General features: G+C 45.6%; 1 protein-coding gene across 3 annotated transcripts in view; it reads right to left on the reverse strand.

Annotated features, from left to right (window-relative positions):
* Positions 1-15,103: 15,103 nt before the first annotated feature.
* KLHL3 (kelch like family member 3) overlaps positions 15,104-23,726 on the reverse strand; it is a 49,737-nt gene continuing 41,114 nt past the window's right edge. For all 3 annotated transcript variants that reach the window (XM_030229147.2, XM_009091397.4, XM_018915402.3), the window contains exons 11-15: positions 23,401-23,502; positions 20,441-20,569; positions 16,336-16,476; positions 15,984-16,127; positions 15,104-15,743 (exon numbers count right to left, since the gene is read on the reverse strand). In XM_030229147.2, coding sequence (XP_030085007.2) covers positions 15,715-15,743; positions 15,984-16,127; positions 16,336-16,476; positions 20,441-20,569; positions 23,401-23,502 — 545 coding nt within the window. In that variant the 3' untranslated portion in view covers positions 15,104-15,714. The remainder of the gene's footprint in view (positions 15,744-15,983; positions 16,128-16,335; positions 16,477-20,440; positions 20,570-23,400; positions 23,503-23,726) is intronic.

Genomic DNA, 23,726 nt, shown 5'->3' on the forward strand with positions numbered 1-23,726 from the left:
CATGTGCAGAGTTGCTGGAGACTTTGCCCTCATGCACCAGGCTCTTGGGGCCTGCAGGTTTTCTGTCAAAGAGCTTTGATGCCAAAAATACAAGGTTTGCAATTATTTCATTTGCCTTTTTATTTTCTTATCTGCTTCTCTAAAAATGTAGAGGAAAGAAATATTTAAAATAATTTGATGAAGGATTAATTAGGAAGTGCCTTGAATTAAAAAGAGTAAAAAAGCCATTAAGTGGACATGTAGAGGGAAAATGGTATAATGATATGCTACCTCTACATGATTAAGAAGTTAAAATGGTCTATGAAAGAAAGGTTGTATTGAAGGAAAAATAATAGCCCTATTTCCAGCACATTTCAAACAAAAGTCTGGTAACATGAGTTGTCAAACATTCCAAAGATCAAAAGACAAAAAACCTACCTCCTGGGGAGTTAAAAAAAGTTAAAAGGAACATTTCTGCTTGCAGGAAGGAGGGTAACTGACACCAGAAATGAACATTCTCTTCTCTTTAGGAGGAGCACAAGAAGGTGAAGATTTCTGTGCAGTGGGATGGAGACTCAGCATTGCTCTGCACATTGCTGCTGGGGGAGGGCTCCAGGACAATTCCCTGCCCACCACAAGCACACAGCAAAGCCTGTGACTCTTTCTGAAAAAACAAAGCATCAATCTTGAGAGTTCTGTGAAAGCCAAAGCAGCACACACACGGCAGCTGGAAGAGAAAAGCCTCTGGCTGCTCTGAGTTGTAAAACATGGCAAAGCAGAGCCTGTGGTGGCACCTGATAAATCTCCAAATGCCTTGTCATAACCTTGTGACACTGTGAGTTGAAGTCTCCAGGGTGACACTTTAGGAAGTGCTTTTAAGACAAAATCTGGAAAAAAAAAAAGAGAAAGGGAAAAAAAGGAATGTAATATATTTTTTTAGCTCTTTTTAGAGCAGTGTGGCCATCCTGGAATGGTGTAAAGAGCCTCTATTTAGAAAATACCACAGATCTATGGTACAAACCAGGATTTTGGACATCTTTCATAACAAAAAATGAAAAATATCAAAACTCTGAACAGAGAAGTCCAAGAAGTACCAATATATTTTGAGTTTAATAGCAGATTACTACTATTCACAATAATAACTACAAAATTATCTGAATTAATATAAAATACAGTCCACCTGATTTATGAGGCAACACAAGCATTTAGAGAGATTTTACCTCAAAAAAAAAAAACTTCATGAGGCCACAGAGAGTCAAAACAGAGCCCTGGAAAAGGATTGGAAAATACACATGTGAAACATTGAACACGTAAATGAGGATCCTATAAAGCAAACCACAATAAAGACCTTTAGAACACATCAGATGAGCTTGAAATGAGAGTAAATATTGTTGCTAGCTTACAGCAAACAACTGAAAGGCTTTAGGAGGCCTGTGAGGGAAATATAAACTCACTTAGATCTGATGTACACAAACAGCAGGAAGCATTTGCAGGCAAAATTTGGTTGGTGCCAGTAGGACCACAATCAGCAGCTGCACTGGCTCATCTGATCAGTGACACCTTCATTTATGCACCCAAAAGAAGCTTTTGGGAAACACAGTTTCCAAGGGACACTTGTGAGACAAATACTTGGTTCTTACCAGCCTGATATCAATTTTAAAATCTTGTTTTTATTTTAAATCCACTCCAGCCTAAGGTCCTTTTGCAAGCCCATCTCTGCAAACCTGATGCCATCTTGTGGTGGAAAAAACCTCTTTTCCTCAGGGTTTCAGTCTCCTTTAATGGCCAAAATAACCCTTGACTAACTCGGTGTTACAGGAACAGTGACTTTATCCCAAGCCAGGAATGTCTCCTCAGGTGTCCAGCCTCCAGAACTGTGTTTCCATTAAACTCCAAATGCTTATTCCAGCACTGGGATCAGTTCCAGTATGAGCTTTTAGAAACTGAAACGGCATGCAGATTTCTGCCTGGCTCAGAACTGGCCCTGCAGCCAGAGTTTGTCCATGGACAGCTCAAACCAAGGCTGCTACTCCCAGAGCCACCACCCTGCATGGCAAACAACTCCATTTCCTTTCATTTCCTGAGTCTTCCTCCTGCAAAGCCATCATCTGCACTCCTGCCCTACTTTTGGCTTCTTTCAAAGCCACCACAGCTCACAGCACACTCTGTCTCTTCTTTCTGTCACCTGGAGGAGTTTCACTGACTTCTCAATGCTTTACTCACTTTTTTTTTTTGCAATTTTTCTACCGTCACAGTTTTTTCCAAACTATGTTTTCCACTTACTGATCTCTGCATCCCCCTGGATCCCCAGGGGCTGGGGGTGGATCTCTGCATCCTCCTGGATCCCCATTCCCTGGGGGTGGATCTCTGCATCCCCTGGATCCCCATTCCCTGGGGGTGGATCTCTGCATCCCCCTGGATCCCCATTCCCTGGGGGTGGATCTCTGCATCCCCCTGGATCCCCATTCCCTGGGGGTGGATCTCTGCATCCCCCTGGATCCCCATTCCCTGGGGGTGGATCTCTGCATCCTCCTGGATCCCCAGGGGCTGCAGGGCACAGCTGTCTCACCCTGCTGTCACCATGGCTGCAGAGGAATCTCCACATTCCAGATCCATTTCAAATAAACCCCTTTGGAAGGGGCCAGGAGATCAGACAGACAGAGGGAGGTGAAGGATGGACACGGCCATCGAGGTCACGAGCTCAGAGAAACTCTCCAGGTGCTGCAGGGGCTGAGCCCAGACACAGCAGAGCCATCCCAGCAGGGCTGGCAGGGTCTGTCCAACCCTTCCAGGGCAAGATCCCCAGATTTTCTTTCACTGTAGCTATGGTTTGGTAAAATGGGCTGTCACACCATTTACCTTTAACTCTGAGCAGTACCTGCTTGTAGAACACAGCTTTGCTGAGATTCCCCCACCCTCCCAGATGCCCTTCAAGAAGTAGAATATGAAAGTGAAGAGTCTCAATCTGTGTCAGTTTTATAAAAGCTTCCATACAGCACCCTCAGAACAAAAAGTTCCTGTATAAACACAGCACACCAAACCAGATCACTGCCACAAAGAGCATTCCTGTGCTCTGTGACCACTGAGAAGTCTGGCTTATAAAAATAAAGATAGTTGTACCTGTTCCTGCTAGAGGCACAGGGAGCAGAACACCTAAGGGATCAAGTACAGCAGTTTATTAATTTTTTTTTAAGATTACTAAATTAAATTGTGTGTTCTAAACACAGTATTTTAGTTTTTTAGTAAATCAATATCTTTGGCAACAAGTAGAGATGGATGCAACACCACTTTCAGGTGGGATGTGATACAGATGCCCTGCCAGCAGGTAAAACAGAGAAATATTCCCCTGGCATGCTGAATATTTGGTAAAGAAAGGAATTAAGTAAATACACATGCAAATATAGGTAGGCCAATTTAATAGAGGCCTTCAAACTCAAGTGCTAACATTTGTTCAGCTTATGCTCTGCACATCTGTGTACTTTCAAGCTGCAGACAGCTTCATTCAACAGGACAAATATAAGCTGCACTAGAAGAGCAGGTGAAGTGTGTCTCTGGACACTGGAGCCCAGACACAGGATGGAAGATGTATTTGGTGAAAGAGAGATGGTTATTATTCTAAGATTATAATGCCTGGTTTAGAGAAGAAAGGTTGTTCAAATATTGAATTCTGCAAGAGGCAGAATTCAGTGTCACCTCAACATCACATGGATCTGGCAGCTCAAAGGTGTCCCCTGGCTTGTGGTGCTTTTCCTCCAGGTCCCCTTGAGAAGCAGCTCAGAGATGTGCCATGCTCCAAAGCAGCACTTTCTGGGTCCTTGGGAGGTTTCTGTGCCTGCCTGGGGCTGGTGCTGAACTGAGCTGGGGAGGAGGGAGCTGTGCTGGTGTGCAGGGGACCCTCAGTGCCACAGCAGGGCCACCTCCAGGTGACATCTCTGCTAGGCACCACTCCTACAGGGAAGGTGCCTTTTATATAAATAAATAAATAAACCACCCTGACTTCCCAGTTATTTACAAATTTGCAGTCACATGGAGAGCTGGTGAAGCCTCCTGCTGTCCCTGCCCAGCTTGTGGCTGGGCTCTGGACCAGCTCCTAATGACACTTGTGAGTGATGGATTGTGGGCTGGCACTGCTGCAGCAGGGAGCAAACACAGCCTTGGCTGGGCACTTCCCCAGGGCAGAATCATGCCCAGCAAATTAAATTAAATTCAGTTATATTGAAGCCTGTGACCACTTAGGAACCATTAAAATGTCAGTTAATTAAAGCTGGATTTACCAAAGGTGATGAAACAAACTGTCATCTGTTAGTCTGTCACAATCTGAAACTGAACAGTCTAGGGGATATTTTAAGGTGATCATGCAATGGACTAGGTTACATTTTTTCCACATTTACTTGTCTGTGTAAAGCTGCTTCCTGACACAAAAGAAAAAAAAAAGTCCTAAAAATGTTAGTGATTCCCTCAAGAAGCCACAAATAGGACCAGGTTCCACTAATAATCCTATCCATAAACCACAAGATTTGGGGAATCTGTTGTAGCTTCATAAGATTAAAAATGTCACGGAAAAAATTTAATTGAAAGGGCTCAGTTAGTACTAAAACTAGCTGTACAAATAATCAAGCACCTGATCTTGATTTTACCATTTGCTTTTACATTTGCTTGTGAACAAATCCAGATAATCTCTCATTGAAAGAAGCAGGCCAACTGAAGAGGTATTTTCAAGAAAGGGCAGAATTAGAGGAATCTGCCTGCTTTGTTTAAATGGTAATTATAAAATGAGATCACTGCAAAAAGACACAGATTTCAGAACCAAGGAGCTGCTCCTTAACAGCCACATTAAGAACCAGCAGTGTATGCATGTCTCAACTCACATATCTTTTCAAAAAAACTAATTAAAAACATGGCATGGTGTCAAGCTTTTGTGTAAGTCTCAGTCTCATTTCCATAAACTAATAGAAGCTTTTCTGGTTCATCAACAAGGCAGTGACAGCACAGGCAATCAGTGCCTTCCTAGGCAGTGCCCACTTCTGGGTTATGATAGAAAAGGGAGATGCTAATAACCTCTGGGGCCTTATTTCATGAGCTTCAAATCAAAAAAGCCCTCGAGGTAGGAGGCACAGTGAAACAAATAAGGGGATCTGATTTCTACCAAGAGTAATTGTTTGCCCTGCTACCAACTGTACCTGCTCAACAAAATCATGCTCTGACACCCAGAAATTACTAAATGCTACTCACAGAGCTGAGTAGCTTGTAGGCTGTGTCATTGAGACTTGAAATTTAAATGTTGTTCCCATCAGATTTGAATCCCAGAACTCAGCTGTAGGAGAGCAGCTTCCTCTCATCCTTCCCTGTCACCTGCACTCAAGGATCAGCAGCTTTGGCAGGGTTCAATCATTATACAGGAGGCAAAAAGCCAAATTTCTCCCAGGCATCTTTGGCATGTCCCAGCTGGAGAGGGACCCTAAACCTCCCTCTTTTTTTCTCCATCAGTAAGGGATGATTTCTGCTTTGAGTTTCTCGAGGGGACGAGAATTAGCAGAGAATCAAACTGTGAAGTGGGGTAAATCATGGCATTTTTTAGGTTGGAAAAGCCCTCCAAGATCATCAAGTCCAGCTGTTACTCCAGCACTTTACCACATCCCCAGGTGCCACCTCTGCACTTCTTTTAAATCCCTCCAGGGATGTGACTCCACCACTGCCCTGGGCAGGGTTTTCTGTGGAGAATTCTTCCCTGAAATCCACCTAAACCTTCTCTGGCACACCCTGAGGCTGTTCCTCTCCTCCTGTCCCTGTTCCTGGGAGCACAGCCCGACCCCCCTGGCTGTCCCCTCCTGTCAGGAGTTGTGCAGAGCCACAAGGTCCCCCTGAGCCTCCTCTGCTCCAGGCTGAGCCCCTTTCCCAGCTGCTCCTCATCAGCCTTGTGCTCCAGACCCTTCCCCTGCCCTTCTCTGGCCCCACTCCAGCCCCCCAGTGCCTTTTACACAGTTCAGCTCACAAAACTGTTCATGACACCCCTAAGAGCTCACAGGCAGCCAATGTTAAGGCTTAATTGAGACTCCAGCTCCAAGGGCACAGGTTTTGCCCTAAAATCAACCAAGGGCTCCCCACACATCAGCTGTTGCTCAGCTCACTGCAGCTGCAGGCACCTCCTGCTAGAAAAGAGATGGCAAAGTACATGGCTTAAAAGAAACAGCCCTTAGAACCTCCAGCTTCTTGTCTGCAGCTCATTTTTAATGTGTGCCATCAAGTGTGAGGCTCAGATGTGATGACTCTGAAGAATCAGAGCAGGAAGGATTTGTGTCACTTTCAGTACTTTTCATCCCAATCCACATGCAAAATACAACACAAATGCTGGAATCACGCAGTTGCACTGCTTGAGAAGAAAATATTTCTATTTTTTCCCCAAATAGTGTTTTCAGGAAGTCCCCCTGAATCACAAAAGGCTCTGCTAGCCAGGCTCCCACTCATTTATTTGGCTGTGCTGACCCCCAGAGTCCAGTGCTCTGTATGGCACATCCCGAGCCAAATCCCATCAGGCTCCTCCACCTCCCTCCTCCCACTGCCGCTAACTCAAAGGGATTTTTCTGGAGTGGTTGTTCCCACAGCCTGGGGGTGATTGCACCCTGCCAGCACCAGAGAAAACAGACATTTACCCCGCGCTGACTCAAAGTGCTGCATGCATTTGAAACTGCAGAATTAACTAGATAAAAGGGGAGAAAATTACATAGGCATTATAATAAAGCACATAGAGAATCTCATGGGGAAGCTGCCTGATTATATCTAATATCTCCAGCCACACACCTGGCAAAACCTGAATTATCTCTAGATAAGCACCTGCTGGGGCAGAAAGAATCCATTATATCTGCTACTTGAGTCTGGAGAAAGCTGATACTATTTTCTAATATATATTTTTAAGACTTTCTAATTCCATTTTTCAGTAAAAACTGTTTGCCATATTAACATATCAGACATAGCAATCAGACATTTTAAAACTCACAGAAGACAGAGAGGGATTAATTTGGGTTAACTATTCTTAGGTAGTTGCTGCATAAGAGAAATTCTTTACACCACAGTCACAATGTTAAAATCACTGGGACAGACACCAAAACTTCCCCAGGACAAGAGGACACTGGAAGCTGAGTGATTGCTCAGTTTTTTTTCTTTTTTTTTTTTTTTTGAGAGGAACCCCACTTCAATAAATTAAGTGCCATTCTCTTGCACATAGCACTAAAAAAATCAGAGAAAAAAATTTTTATCCAAATTCAGGTCTCCTTTGGGATGAGGGTTTGCAGCTGCTTTCTAAGCAGTTTTAAAGTACCTACATATTTTTTTCCACTTTTAAGGCTCAATGCAACCTTCAGTCTAGAAAAAAAATCAGTGTGTCTTCAGGTAAGAGGCATTATTCACAAACCAGATGGGAATTATCTTCCCTCTCCCCCCTTCACAAATGACAACCTGATAAATCTCTTGTCTCAGTTTACCCTCCTGTGAAGACAGGATCTTTCTTCTTGGCTGTGCTTCCTAGTCTCTGCACCACCCTTCAGGCTGACACTTGTCCCTTGAGCTACAGAGGAGCTGGGGAGACATTTGTGAGCAGGGACATCCCCCTGAGCCCCTTTGTCACCAGCATTGGGGGACACCAGCTGCAGGACTGGTGACATTGACACCGTGCACACACAGGGGACAAAGGGAAAGTGCTGAAGTGTGAAAGAGAGAAAGAAAAAAAGTCACAATAAATAAGAGCCTGGAAAGGAATCAAAGAGAGCCCTCACTTGATGTATCACCCAGGACCATGCACTTCCCAGGAGCCCTGTATCAGCAAACAGGCTGATGGCACTGATGGATCACCCCTGCTGGACAGCCCAGGGGGAGCCAGGCCAGGAGCCCCACCTGAACCTGCAGCTCTCAGCCCAGCACCTTGGCTGCACCCAGCCCCCCAGTGCATCCTCCTGCCAGCAGGATTGCACTGGGGAGCATCACATTCCTTCAGTCAGCAATATTTTGTCATAGACAAACATTAAATGCTGGAAGTCATTAAACACAGAACAACTTTTCAAGAAAATATCCATCTCCAAGCACAGGTGAAACCAAGAGAAATCTGTGGTGCTGTATCCTCAATGCATCATCTCCTCCTAGGAAAACATCCCCTGCACTTGGGAGGGATCCCAGAATTTTTTCATCTTACAGCATGACCATTAGAGATGCAGAGAGGAAGCACAAAGGAGAGAGCACAAGAATTCCCTGAGACCTGGCACAGGCACCACCACCAACCCTGCCAAACACCCCAATGGCTGCAACCCCCCGTGTCCCAGGGAGCCTCCATGGGGCTGAGATCTCCCCCAGCTTTGTGGCTGCCCTTTGTGCTGCAGCTGCACCCTCACTCACCCTGCTCTCCTTTGGTTGGGGTACCATGTCCTCTGGAAAATGCTCTGCCAAATCCCCCTTGCAGTCAGGACTGCTTCCCATGGCTTCCACACAACAGCTCCACAGAAACCATCTGCTGGCACCAGGGTTTGGGGACATGCTGGGTGCAACTCCACAGAAACCACCTCCTGTCTGCCCCTGCTGGCACCAGGGTTTGGGGACATGCTGGGTGTATATACCACAGCATCTCTCACAGAAAGCAGCTTGCTTTCCCTGCTTGCTCCTTTTGGGACAAGGGTTTTGGGATGACAGGGTGTATGAAGTATTTCTTGCAGAGAAAAATGGGAGAAAGTCCAGAACAGAGATCAAAGCTTCCCTGCACAGGGTGGCTGGGGAGAGGGATGGATACAAGTGAGGCAGCCAACTCCTGTGCTTCAACCAACTGATGGCAATTAAGGTTAAGTCATCAAGGAGGAGCTCCTGCTTTAGGTAACTTGCTTCCACCTGACTTCCCACCTTTTTATTTTCTTTAACTAAGATTGTAAAGAAATCGGTTTCATTTTGTGCTCAATAAACCAAGCTACTCCCAATGTCACACATGCTTTGAAAAATAAAAGCATGTTTTATGCTCAAGATACAGCTATTAAAAACAACTTATGTAACAAGTAACTTGACTGATTTTTGAGACCTAAAGCCCTGCTTTTGCAGGTTTTTAAAACCCCTTTTTCTTGGGTTGTCCATGGGTTGAGACTGGACCATGGTGCACCATGTATGCTGCAGCATTTTCTCTATCCTAAGTCAAAGAGGACGGGCATTTTAAGAATAATAAGTGACAAAATACTGTGGAAAGAGTATAATGTAACAAAGTATAAGAAAAACATTGAAAAGTAACATTTAAACCTCTTGTGGTTAGGTAAGAAGAACAGATCCTTTGGGACAGGTATTCAAACTTAAAAAGGCCCTTTTAGAAGTCTTACTGAGTGGAGAAAAAAATCCCTCTAGCACTTAAGACCAGTAATTCCCTGAGCAATGTGCTTAGCAGAGGCTGTGGAGGTTTGCTGTGGAAGGAGGAGGAGGCTCATGATAACATATTTTGTAAATCAAGGCCAAATCAAATGCATTGAGTTTCAGCAGCTGTGCCAATTAAATCTCATTCAATTTGCTGAACAAGAACGTTAACATTAATCACTTTGGCAAATTTCTTAGCATATTTCGTGTCACTGAGTAGTTAAGTGATTTTGTGCTTGTTTACAGTGCAGAATAACATTTTGTGAGGCAATATCATCAGTCACTGATCAACTGTGGGCTGCTTTGGGAGCCCTGGGTGGTTCTTAGCAATGCTTCTGTAGTGGTCCTTTGCCTCCTAGAGGCTTTTTCAAAAGTATCCATCAGATTTTGTTATTTTTTAACTGCCATTATTCTCTGCCATCCACCCTTAGCACAAAGAACAAGATTCCAGCCAGAGCAGAGGCAATTTTGCCCTCTGAGCCCTCCACAGCCACATTCCATCTCCAGCTCAGGGACACAGGGAATTCCTCTTTGGCCTTCTTTATTCACAGATGGGCAGGTTCATCATTGATCAGGTGTTGGAGTTTCCATAGCTGAGGTTGTTCCTCCCCTACCTTTGGTTCTAGAGGACTCAGGCACCAAATCATAAAACATTTCTGCTGCAGAGGAGGCACATCTCACCCTGGGTTATTCCAGCATGTGTGACACCCAACAGCAAAGGAAGGAGCTGCTTTTCTGATCTTGTAACCCCACTGGGTGAGTTTTCCCCTGGTTTCTTTCCTTCCCTCTCTGCTTTCCCTTTCCTCACTGCAAAACCCTAACCCTGACCCTTCTGAGGTGAATGAGGCAAGGTGGCAGCTACTGCTGTACAGTTTCTGCCCTGTCAAGGGTGAAATGTAGGGTGGAAAACATGCCCAAAGGTGAAAATATAAGATGCAAAAAGAAACAATAATAGCAGGGGGAAAAAAAAGTCAGGCAGCAAAATCAAGGTAGTGAGATTTCTCCCTGGACTGCCAAGGCTTTTCTTTAGCTGCAGGTTCATAGATTCATCAGTTTAAATATGAATAAAAAGGAGCCAGCTGCACCAGAGAAAAGTAATTTTGAAATGAAATCAGGAATAATTGCAAAGTCCCCCAGCTGCAAAAAGCAACCCACAATATGTCATTCATTATCTGTGTATCAGGTAATTAAATTTCAGGATCCCACGTGGGGAATTTGATGTTGTACATTGGTATTAACAGATGAGGGAGGCACAAGGAGCATTTCTGGAAAACCAAAGAGCTCAGTGAGATGTTTTGTAAGCATAAGACAAAGTGAGTTGGGTGGCTTGGCTAATGTGTTACTTTATGGTGCTATTAAGAAATATTAAGCTAAACTCTCATTTTTTGCATTTTCTTTTTCTTCTGCCAACCATGCCCACCCCCAAAAGAAATGCTTTTAACTTCCCCTGGAACAGGAGCAGAGCAGAGGCTGGGACAGCATCAGAGCTTGGCATCAGGGCAGCATCTCAGCATCAGCACGTGTGAGTGCCACCCCCCACAGCAAGGGGCAGTGACCCCAGGGCTGGCACCTGCTGTGATTACAGAGGGGACAAATAAAGCCATGTGCAGTGATGAGATTGCTCCTCGCTGTCAGAAGCCAACAAAACCAAAACAGACCCAGAACAGTTTCATTAGTCCAGTTTTTATTCAAATTAAATGATGGAGAACTACAGTGTGATTTTCTTTCATAATAGAAATATGTCAGTGAAGAATGTTTCTTGAGTTGTTTGTCACACTGGACAAGACAGCTGTCAAGAGAATTACTTTGCAAAGTCCTTTGTCCTCCACATTCATGCAAAAAAAATCTTTAATTTAAAAAATGAGCTTAAACAGTCAACCAACTTGTTAGAGTATACTGTCAGCTACTGAACCAAAGGAGTCTGGTTTACAAAACCAAAAAATTTCACACCCAGGTAAATTACTTCACAATCATTCATTACCCTTGAGGGTCTTTATACATAAAATATACAAATTAAAATTATCAATATTTATTTAATTATTGTCACTGAAGAGGAAAATAATTTATAAACCCATAAACAGAGATAAGGGCAGATGAAAAAAAGTGGATGAACCCATATTTAGACCATAATATCTAGCACACTCCCAAACACTGCAGCCTTGAGCAACTATGCTCACATGAAAGTGATTTTTGGGCATGATGTGGGCAAAGGGGGCAATTGCATTGTCAATCCATGAATAATGAATCCCAAAGGCTAAGACCGAGCTGCATTCATCTGTTGAACCATCACAGTAGCTTGATGAACAGCATTTATCTGTCAGCCACCACACTGGCTGAGGAACAGGCACACACCTGGCTGGATACTGAGGATTTTGGTCTCCAGACAATGTAAACCAGAGAAGAGTATTGAGCTTTCATGGTGGTGACAGGCAAACACTGCCAAGTGTATTTATGGTAATTACTTGTACACATCCATAAAAAGACACTGTTTGGATAAATGAACTGAAAATTGATTTTAAACACCCCCAATTTATCCATTAGGCACCAATGGAAAAGATGGACTTCATTCAGACTTGTTTAAACAACAGCTTGCTGGAGGCAAATCTGCCCTGCCCTGCAAGCCCAGCAGGGTGTGCACACACCTGATGCTCTTGGGGCTGGGGCTCATCCTGGGGGGCTTTTCTGCAAGAGCAAACCCCCTTTAGGAAACCCAGGGCCAGAGTCCCACAGGGGGTCAGGCACAGGGTGACCCCAAAAAGAGATTACAACAGAAGGAGCTGAGGAAAGTGTTCATATTCACAAAGGACCAACGAAGAAGAGGTTAAAGTTTGGTCTGTAAAGTTTTAGTAAAAACTCCTGCAATAATTTGTCTGATTTTGGCATCCTTGGGGGTTGTGCCCAGACTGTTGTGGGCAGAGTGTCTCTGTCTTCAAGCAGCTCATGCAGGAGCCAGTAAACAGAACCACCAAGTGACAGCTTGTCCCCCAATCTACCCAGGAACCAAACTCATGGCACAAGGAAATTAAATCAGGGTATTGGAATCATTGTAAAATAACCAATAATCTAAGGGCCTACTGGTGACTGAGGTAATGGGTTTGAATCTGTCTCATAATGTGGAGCCCAATGCTGTCCTTCTAACATTAAATCCAGCACAACAGCTATCCCAGGTCTTTCTTACAACATGGCATTTCTTGTGCAGAGAACATACAGAGTCACACCTACACCACAGCCAGCAAAAACCACACTGGAGTGCACGAATTAGATCCAGAAATGTCATTGAGGACCATAAAAAGCGATCCAAAAATTATTTTAAATCGTCTTATAAAAATATTTACAATAAAATTTGTTAGTACTAATGCTACGTTTTCAGTCCTAGAAAAAGGCAGTCTGTAAAGGATCTGGCTCAGGTCCTCAAAATGAACAATACAAACACAAAACCACACATCAAAGACAAATTCCAAAGCATTTTGGGGGTGGGGGGCACAGCTGGTTCATCACATGTTGTTTGTATTGCATAGCTGGAAAACGAGGTCACTTGACTTGCATAACACTGCAACGTTTGGGAGGGAAGGGAAGGGAGGAAACACCAGGAGGAGCACTGGCTGGGCTGGGAACAGCATCACTCATCCCTGGCAAGGGCTGGGAGTCCTAGCCCTGTCCAGCATGCCAGCTCTGGGCCAGCACTGGGCAGAAATGCCATTTTACAAGAGCAGAGAACCACCAAAATCTGTTTTCCTTACAAGTAAGAAAGGTCTATGAACAGATGGATAGCAGGAGATAAAATTATCCCACCTCCAGGTGTCCCCACTTTTCCCACCTGACAAACACAGCAAATTGCAACCTTGCACCTCTCTAGCAGTACCTACCAATTTTTATCTCCAGCCCACATAAACTCACAGTCTCTGGATAATATTTGCCTTTACTCCAGTGAAGCCAGAGGTGTGAGAATGTGGGCTGGGAACTGTTCCCAGCTGTTGAGCTGCAGCTGGGCTGTACAGTAGCTCAAAGGGGAGTTTATTTAGCTTTATGTCTGTACCAGAGCTAACAAGGGCCACGTGTGCCCAAATGCTTGTCCAGCCTTGTCCAGTCACCTCTGCCTAACAAGAGATGCTACCTAGGACTGAAAGGCTTTGTCTGTCCCATTTTATCCTTTATTCCCAGGCTGCTTGGAAGGGAACCACCTTTTGGGCCAGTGAATTTGAGTCTGTCCCAGCTGAGGCCTCACCACCTTCCTTATGGCACCATAAAGGTGCATCTCAGGACTCTGATCCAAAGGCAGCTGCAGTCAGGGAAACATTCCTACTGGGCACATTCCTGCTGGGTACATTCCTACTGGAATATACATTCCTGCTGGGTACATTCCTACTGGAATATACATTTCTACTGGGTACATTCCTACTGGAATATGCATTCCTACCAGGGTACATTCCTACCAGCCTCAATGGCTTTTACAGTAAGCAACAGCTGACAGGAGAGCAGCAGGTCACACTATGGTTTTGGCACGTTTTGCTGCAGATTGTAAAACTCAAAGCAAAAGGTTTAAAGGGTATCATGGAAAAGACTAATTTTTTTTTCTTAATTACTATTTTCAAGACCTCTGAGCTCACGTACAGTGGAAGGGTAGACATAAAGAGTAGTAATGCCTTTTCTTTAGACAGTTTGCCCTTGTTTGTGAAAGCAAGAATATCCAAAGAGGAGTGGGAGCTACCTCACATTCCCAGTGAAGGGAATGCCAGCCCCTCTGCAGGGCAGTGACACAACACAGGCAGGGGCTGCTCCCCCACAGTGAACAGGCACCATCTTACAAGGACTGTGTCAACTCAAACACCAAAGAACACATATTTATAGAAGAAACCCACTCCTCTACAGAAGCAGCACAAGGTGATGCAGCTTGGATCCCTCTGAAATAAATTTTTAAGTATTTTTCTTTTCTACTGTCGAAGGTCACACAGAGCAGATCTATGGAGACAGAAAGCAGCACAACAACTCTGGACAGCTGCCCACAACAAAAACCTCAGCTGATCTACAGTGGGAAAACAGAAAAAAAACCAAACCCAAACAAACAAGAAAAAGAGTAGAAAAACTATTTTTCTTCACTAATTCCCTTTAGCTGGGGAGCTTCTGGGAGCTCACCTCTGTATGCAGAAGCATGTCAGAGCTCATAGGGAGACACAAAAAGGTATTTTAAAGTCAACGTCTTCTTAAACAGAAAACTTTAAGAATTTGGTACATAAGCAAGACAGGTCCCTTAAATCTGGATCTAGATTTGTCTGTTTTGAATAATCTTATGAGTTCTTCACACTAACAGAGGAATGCTTTTAGTAAGGGCAAGACTAAAATAGCAATTACAGTGACAGTGATTAGTTAATCTCCCTGCTCTGGAAGCATTAAAACACTGCAGGTATTTTACTTGGCTCATTAATCCCTGCTTGGGTGACAGAGGGCTCTCACTGCATGGAATGTCTCTACATTAATGGCACCATCAGGTTTTTTTTAACATCTAAATTGCTCTATTATGAAATGGCATTGAGATGCTGGACAGAGCTAGAACTGAAGCTTTCAGCACAGCTGAAACGTGTGGGTTGGGAACATTTTCTATTCAAGCAACATTTGTTTCACAGGAGCAACAAACCCCGTGGGAGCAGCATGTGTTGTGTGGGGCTGGGAAGTTTGGTGTGGCTCAGGAGCAGAGAGCTCAGCCCCAAGGAAGGCACTGCCCAGCAGGTCCCGTCACGCACAGCACACAGCATCCATGGCAAGTAGAAAAACCACATGGTGTTTATTTCCACAAGCATTTCAGGGATACATACAGCAGTCCAGTGGCATGTACAAACGTATGGCTGAGACAGCGTCACACTCGAGCCAGACCACCCTGTTCCAGTCCATTCCTGCTGTTTTTCTCTGCTGGAGCTCAGAAGTTTCCCCTGCCAGTATTAAAGTCCACCCTCCAGGCACAGTGAGTAAGTAGTTCTACCAACAATGTGCAGGGAGCATCAGTAGGGAAGAAATCCAGAAACGTTCCTTTTTACTCACACGCCCAAACGTAGCAGTTTTGTTTCACACAAAAAATCCCGTGCCTGCAGTCCAAGCACAGTGTTTATCTCAGGACACATGCCATCGAGAAGAACAGCTGATTGCACCACAGATAACAAGCAACACCTCGTGTCTAGCATGGAACACGTCCCCAGAGGGATTTTCACTTGGCTATGCAATCCACTGCAGAGTGGATGATGCTTGCAACGCATCACTTGTCATGCTAAGACATTAACAGCAATGAGATGGGTCAAGTCAGAGGTCAGTCATCTTCCCAACACCACCTAGCTGGATCCACTTCACTTCTGCTCCTCACATTGGCTTGATCGTGTGTCACAAGGGCTTGTGAATCACAGCCACACCTGTTGTGAGAACAGACAGACACAGTTATGGTGGGAGCAGATCCTGGGCTGCCACATGGCTACAATCATCCTGCAAAGCCAAAGGCCAGCAACAAGGGAGGTGTCTACCACTTCTGTGAAAGTTCCTTCTACTGAAATCAATGTAAAACATACAAAAAAGGTATAATTAAAGCTTCAGGGGGCACAGCCCTCAAGTTAGGGATGACTCCACTGCTGCCCACTCTCCCACTGCCTGTTTACCTGCATAACTCCTCCCTGTGCTCATGCTGGTTGGCAACAACGTCCACTTGTCTGTGCTGGGGTTGTAGTACTCCACCGAGGCCAGGTTGCAGGAACCATCATCGCCTCCCACCACGTAGAGGAGACCATTCACAGCACACACCCCTCAAAGCAGAGCACAGATGGTGAGACATGAGCTAACTCATCCCCCACAGCACGCTGCTGCCACATTCCAATTCACCCCCAAACAGACCCCTCAACTCCCATTTTTACTTTTTACAACACTCATCACACACCACGAGCACACCAACTGCATTAAAAACCACACACAGACAACTGAGCCAACCACCACAGAAAGGCTTATCATGGTTACCTGCATTTCTTCTGCACATATTCATGTCTGCTACTTGCTTCCAGGTGTTTGTCCCTGGGTCGTAGACTTCCACACTCTTCCTCACCAAGGGCCCGTCGTGGCCCCCGGTGGCGTAGAGCAGCCCACTGAGCACACCAACACCTGCCAAGCACAGCCAGGTCAGCCACAGCACAGGGACAAGGCTGCACGTCCCTGCTGCTGCTACTGGCCATGGCCTTGGCCTCTCCAAGGCACCTCCAAAACCATGGGCCACGTGTGCATCGAGATCAGCAGGCACATGGTCAGCTCTGCACCCGCCCACCCCGTGGCACTACAGCAACCTGCACAGTAAAGCCTGGCAGATGTGCCCCCTTAGGAAGCTGTCAGGCTATCCAAGACCAGCAGTCTAGTCCCATGACACTGCTCTGCCTTTACTCCATCTCTTTGCACTGACTTGCTCTCTGCCTCCCACCCTACCTTGTTTCCATCTGCCTGATATTTTCTGCCATGGGACCCTCTGCTTTTAGCCTGATTCCCCCTTTCAAGACTTTCACTTTTGTTTTTCCTGAAGCCATGGTGCCACGTGACTTCATCCCTTGGATGATATTCCTCTCCTCAACACCTCACAGCTCTTGAAGCTGCCACTTGATTCCTCTCCTCCCCCTCCCACCCCAAAACCTGGCAGCACTTGGCACAGACAAGGTGCCTCCAATGCCACCTTCTCAGACATTTTTGAAGGCCCCTGGCCAAATCTCTAGGAATTACAGAGATCTTAAAGCTACTTCTGCCTAATATTAAGTAAATTAGTTAATTAAAATGTTCACCAATCCGTGAGAGTTAAAACTTCCAGCAACATATCTTCGTTAATAGGTTCAAAGGTCTCTATTAAAATTAACAAGGTGGGATGTTAGTAAAACAGAAACAGATCTGAATCACATCATTTCAACCATGGGCATTAACCAGTGTGCAGGGAGGAGAGGGGCCTTGCCAGCCCGATAGCAACAGGTTTTTTACTTGCTCCCTGTGCAAGGATCTCTCCTGGTCAGGAAAGGAGAGGGCAGGAACAGCTGCTGAGCCACAGAACAGGCACCACTGAGGCTCTGCAGCTCCATCAGGAGCATCCCCATCTGGGCACAGGTACATAGATCTACCACTGTCACCTGTCCCCTCTACAAATTATCTTAGCTTGCTACTGCTGGGTTTGGTTTTGGGCCATCTCTCACTGTACCAAGAGGTGATGAAATCCTAATATAGCATTGGGATTCATGGTTCACCTCTGGCAAACATACAATTAATCTCTGACTGCCATAAATATCCACTTTACTGGGCCACATCCTTGGTGTGGTTGAAGCACTCCAACATGCAGCACTTGGGAAGAGCAGAACACATCCACGTGTGTGTCCTGGCTCCTGAGCTGTAGCAGCTGTCTCCCAGTTCACTGGGAAATGGAAAGTCACTTAACTGCATCTGAGCCCAGCAGCCTGGCTGTGCAGCACCTTGGCACTTGACTATATTCAGCTGTTAGTGGAAATTTTACACTTGTAAGAAATAACTTAATGAGTAAACTAATTTAGGTGAGAGAGTAAAAGAGTTGGAACCACTCGAGCTTTTTCCCATGGAACTGCCTGCTTGTGCAGTGAGACAGGGCATGCAGGGACAGGACATCCCTGCCAGCAGGGGAAGGGAACCACACAGCTGGTCCAGCAAACCCTGGGAGTGTTCATGCAGATGTGGCACCTGGGGATGCGGTTCAGCAGAGAACAGGGCAGTGCTGGGTTAACAGTGGCACCTGATGATCTTAAATGTCTTTTCCAAGACAAAAAAAATTATGATTCTACAAAACCTGGGCAGCACCTGCACATCCCCACAGCCCCAGTGCCTCCGGGGACTTGGGGACATATGTCCTGAGCCCCACTAGATGTCAGCACGGGGACAGCAGCGCAGAGCACCGTGTCATTGCTGGAGCTGGACAGCAGACTGTGCTGCAGCACTGCTGGTGGCCAGGGACACTGGGCAGTCCCCTCCATCCCTGCTGGAGGGGCCTCTGTGGGACAACCAGAGCCTGAGGAGCTCGGCTTTCAGGTGGGGAACAGAAAACTGCAAAGAAGTTTGGCAGGGGAGTATGAGCATTCCTAACAAAGGACTTGCTGCATGGAGAAACACTTGTAAAGCAGCACTCTGAGCAATGTTTCCAACAAAGGCAACTCACTAAAATCCATTTCACCACAGCCACAAAATTCTTGCTGTTTCAACACACTGCCAACAATAGGAGATCCTCATTCTGCTCTCCTGGAAGGCTGCACTGGACTAGGTGCAAGCATCAAGCAGATACTACAAACCTCTTCCACAGAACTCAAACCAACAGTGTGTCCATATTTACCTCACCTGGAGCTACAGAAAAGATACTGAAGTGAGGAGAGAGACAGGGCATAGAGAGCAGCCTCAGCCTGCCCAGCTCAAAAGGGAACTCCCACCACAGCTTAACCTACAGGGTCTTTCAGCCCAAAGAGCAGCCCCCAGGCTTGCCTGTGGGCTCCTGCACAGTTTAATATCAGGGAGGACCCACAGCACACACTGAGCATTAAGACCAACAGTGACACATTCCTATTCACCTGAAGATGATTTTAAATGCAGTGGATAAGAGCTCTTCTCCCTTTCAGAGAAGAACAATCAATCACAGAGAAGACAAATTACTACCTGGCTCAAGATCATGTAGGAAATTAGAAACCATCAGGACTAGAATCCAATTGTTTTACAACTGGTCCTTTCCTCTAATCCTCCAGATCACCAACTCTTGCCAACAAAAAATCAACTAAAAACTACCTAACCAGGGACAATCTGAGATGAATTTTGTTATCACCCAATGTGCAGATGACGTTTGTGCTGCAAAGCACCCACTGGGTGCTTGCAGGAAAATCCAAAATGAAAATTCCTCTGAAACCCTACAATGACAGGGGAGAGGGAGGTGCAGCTTGGCTTTCCCGTGCCCAGCTGTGCCTGCAGCTGGCGATTTGGAAAGAGAACCCCTCGCTTACAGGTGAGATGTATCTGCTAGCAAGGCTACTTAGAGACACCGAGCATTATTTCATTAATCCAGAAATCAATCTCAATCTCAGTCTGGCAGATTTTGTCAAAGCCACTGTAAGACCATGTCTGGGTGAGCTGTTTGGGGTCCACTCTGGCTAACTATGGACCCCAGCCCACACGGTCTTACAGAGAGGAGAGCAAAAGATGGGAAGTGCTTTTCTCCAGGTGGGAACGGATGGCCTCTGTTTACTGTCTTGAGAACCACCAGATGGGAATACCCACATGGAAAAGAGACCTGATGGCTCATGGCAGGAGGATTTTATGGCCCGGGAATGGCGGGGGAGGAGAAGGAGGGCCACAAGCAAAGGGATACCAGTGGGGAGGGGCAGGGGGAAGGACTGGCCAAGAAGAGAGCACCAGGGCTAACACTTAGCGGGGGGAAAAGGGGGAAGACCATGAGGTCACAGGATACAAATCATGTGAACAGTGCAAACTACCAAACACTCAGTGCAAACAGCCAAATAACTATTTAGTGCAATACAACAAGCCACAAGAGCTGCTAAGAGATTCCAAGCTGTTACATTTTCACCCCTTACGGGAAGTGGGGCACATAAGAGGTTGCACTTGCAAGCCCAGCAATGGCAAATCCCAGTCTGGCTCCCTGTGTGTGAGCAGAGCAGGTGGTGTGTCACAGACTTATTTTGTGAAAAATCCTTTTGCGAGGATCTTTTCTCCTGAGAAGCTGAGAAGCCTCAGAAACGAAATGTAAAAAATAATTATCTGCTGCTGTGGAATGCAACGGGTGCATCTTTGATTGGTCTCATGGGGTTGTTTTTAATTAATGGCCGAATGATAATAAAATCTTGTGGCTGACCAGAGAGTCCAAATGTCTCGGACTCTCTGGTCAGCCACAAGATTTTATTATCATTCCTTTCTACTCCTTTCAACCCTTCTGGTGAAATCCTTTCTCCTATTCTTTTAGCGTAGCTTTACCATATCATCTCCTTTTAACACAATACACATCACAAAACAATAAATCAGCACTCCTAAACACAGAGTCAGGATTCTCATCCCTCGTGGTGCCCGTGCTGAGCAGTACCTGCCCCGCTGCGCCGCGTGCTCATGTCAGCCACGTAGGTCCACTCGTTGGTGGCGGGGTTGTACTGCTCCACCGTGCTCAGGCACTGCCGCGAGGCGCCGTCGTAGCCACCCACGGCGTACAGCTTCCCTGCAACACACACAGCCCGGCTGGGAACGGGGCAAGCCTCACAGAGACCCTCAGCAGAGAGGTTTTGGAATGTAGAGTCTCAAGAAGAAATAGAAGTGAAAGCAAGTTTGGACGGAGAAGAAGAGAATTGATGAGGCAGTCTTATTGGATAACCAAAGAGGCAAAGGTTAGTTAGAAAAGGTTTTTATGGCTTAGAGCAAAGGATAAACCCACCCCAAACAAGAAGATATTTTTACCAAGCAGGAAGATAGCACAGGCAAACAAGTCAGCAAATGTTGCAAGTAGAAAAAAGGTCTCAGAATTTTCCACTGCAAGAAAACTGAAAAACAACTTCTAGCTTAAATTGCAATGTACTAACTTGTAGTCATTGGAGATTAGTAATTACCTTCCATCATCCGGGGCACCTCACAAATACCAAAAACCTGCTGGGATGTCTGAGGAAAAGCCAAGCAAAGGCATCTGGAGTGGGCTCACAGATAGGAATGATTGTTTGTAAAGCTGTTAAACTGTCAGCAACACAAGGATACTCCAAAACAGCTTAATCAGAAGTCAGCAGCCCAGAGGGTTTTCCAAATTACTTGTTGGCCCAGGAGAAGAGGGGTTATCAAGGTGTGTTCTGCTGATGGAGTGTTCCCCCCACTCAGGTGTGCTCAAAGGCTGTCACTGCACATTAATTACAGCACCACATGAGCAATAAATACAAAATAGCTTCTTATAATAATATAATACCTGCAAAGAAACCCAGACACGACCTTGTAGAACTTGGGCCAAAAGGAAACCCAGAGATGCTGTGACAGCTGAGGCCAGCTGGTCACTCGTGCCCAGTGATGACAGCACAGGACACGCTGTGGTGTGAGGGTCTCCTGGGGTATCCAGCCCTCCCTGCCCCAACTCCCTGAAAGCTGACAGACACACACCTGCTGAGACCAGAGAAGCACCATCAGATATCATGGGACTGCATCACACATGAAACAGGGCTGATGCTCTACTGTGTTCTCTGCTCCCAGGCCTGACTGATCCTCTCCCTTTGTCTCCCTGTATCATCTATCAGCTTGTTTTGCATTTAGGCAGTTAATTCTCTGGGCAGAGAAGAATTCTTCTTACTAAAGCAGCTAGCAAAAGGCATTCTGGTTCAAGTCCAGGTCTCCTAGATGCTACAATGAACATCAATTAAAAAAGCTCAACAAATAGGTTGAAAAATTCTAACCTAAATTTTTGTACAAAACCTAGAAATGATACCAATTCTCAATCAATGACAGCAGAGCCTGGCCATGTATGAGCTGTGCAATTCTTTGCATGCACAATTCTGCCAGCAGTTATCTTCAGCCTTAGGCTTTTGCATCCTCCTGTTTCTGGGTGTTTGCAAGGCTCCAAGAACAAGCTGGCTCTTTTCTTTCCCCCTCAGGCCCACTCATGGCCTCTTTCTGCATCTTCCTGTCTCTAGGAACGTTTCTTATTTGTGCTGTTGGTCCTGCCTGGTATTTGTCAGCCAATCAAGCAAGAGTGCCAATCCAAGCAAGACAAGATCAATTTCCCTGGCTGACATAGATTATTAAGTATTTTCAGTATATAATTGATCATCAGATCAATTTTTGTCACATCCAGATGAACCCTGTGGATTAACTGCAAGCTGCAGCTTGTTCCCTACACCAGTATGATCAGCTCTTGTGCCCATCACATGCCCTTATTATTTTTATCATGGACTCCAACATATGCAACACTTACTTGTGTTTTCAAAATAAGTAAAGGAAAAGGATTTCATGAGTATCTAGTAGAAAATCTGTCCATAGAAATGCATCTCTCAGGTCCATATTTAATACTTTTTCCGCATTCAAGCCACTTAAATAAATTCCCATGACTGACAGCAGCCCAGCACTTCCCAAGCATGGGCCAGTTTTGAAGGATGTGCTTCTTAAATATGCAAACATAATGACCACTATTTATTCTGATTTTATCTCCCTTGTTCTTCTCACATAAACAGATTTCATGTACACTGACATATTCCATGTACTTCCCACTCAAACAGGTCCAACCAAAGCACTGTAAAGCATGGTTTATATGGTTTATAATGAGGCTTGTGCCAAAGCTGCTCTGCACTGCATAACAGGAAAGTGCTATGCCACACTAAAGACAATTTCAAACAAAGCCTTTCACTTGCTTCAGAATAGATTTTGTGAAGGAAGAAATGGTTCCTGCTTAAACTTCTCATTCTCCTGAGTCCAAACCAAGCTGCTCAGTTCCAGCTGCCTCAAGTTTGGTGCTGACCCAGAGGTGCCAGCAGCTGCCACCTCTCTCTGAGCTGCCACAGCCTCTGCTATCGTCAGCCCCTGCTCATTCAGGAACCTCAGCAGAGCTGTGCCTGATGTCAATAAACACAGGTTTTAGTATTCCTGCCAAACCACCAGCTTGGGGCTGTGGGACAGACTCTGTTCCTGTTTCTCTGGCTGAGCAGATTTTCCATGATGGGTATTCCATCCACACAGCATCTGCCAGCAGCAGCACCCAGTGCACAGCAGTGCTGGCTTTCCCCAGCCAGAACCAGCCCAGCAGAATTTGCACTCAAAGAAACCTGCACACACCTGATTGCATTCACAGGAGGCTTGAGCTAGTCTGATACAGGTCTGAGGCTCTTGGAAAGCTACACATGATTTTTCACCAAGATAAAGAGGAGAATGGAAAAAGTTGCAGCAATTACGTTGTATAAAATCAATCTTTCCCAACTGGGGCAGGGAACAGCAAGAGCTGTTCCCTGCTCCTACTGCACTTAACCATTCAGGCTTCTGTTTGACAAGTAACATTTGCTTGATGGAAATGGCTGCTCATTTTCTTACCCTCCACAACTCCAACTCCAACACTGCTTCTTCTTGTGTTCATGGGAGCCACAAAAAACCACTCATTGGTTTTATAGCTATAGGCCTCAACTGATGCCAGACCTAGTTAAAAAGGGGATACACAGGTTTTCTAATTAAAAAAAAAGAGAAGAAAAAAAGATTGGTGTTGCACTTTCATCTGCCTTCCACCTCCTCCCAAGCCCGTAATTCCCACCATGCTCCTGCAATCCCACTTCCTAACCCCTTGCCCTTCAGGCTGGGACCAGCAGGTCAATGCCACTTCTTCAGTGGCTGGGAAAACTGTTACCCCATCACCCCTGCTCTGG

This window comes from Serinus canaria, chromosome 13, assembly GCF_022539315.1.
Source record: "Serinus canaria isolate serCan28SL12 chromosome 13, serCan2020, whole genome shotgun sequence".
Taxonomy (NCBI): domain Eukaryota; kingdom Metazoa; phylum Chordata; class Aves; order Passeriformes; family Fringillidae; genus Serinus; species Serinus canaria.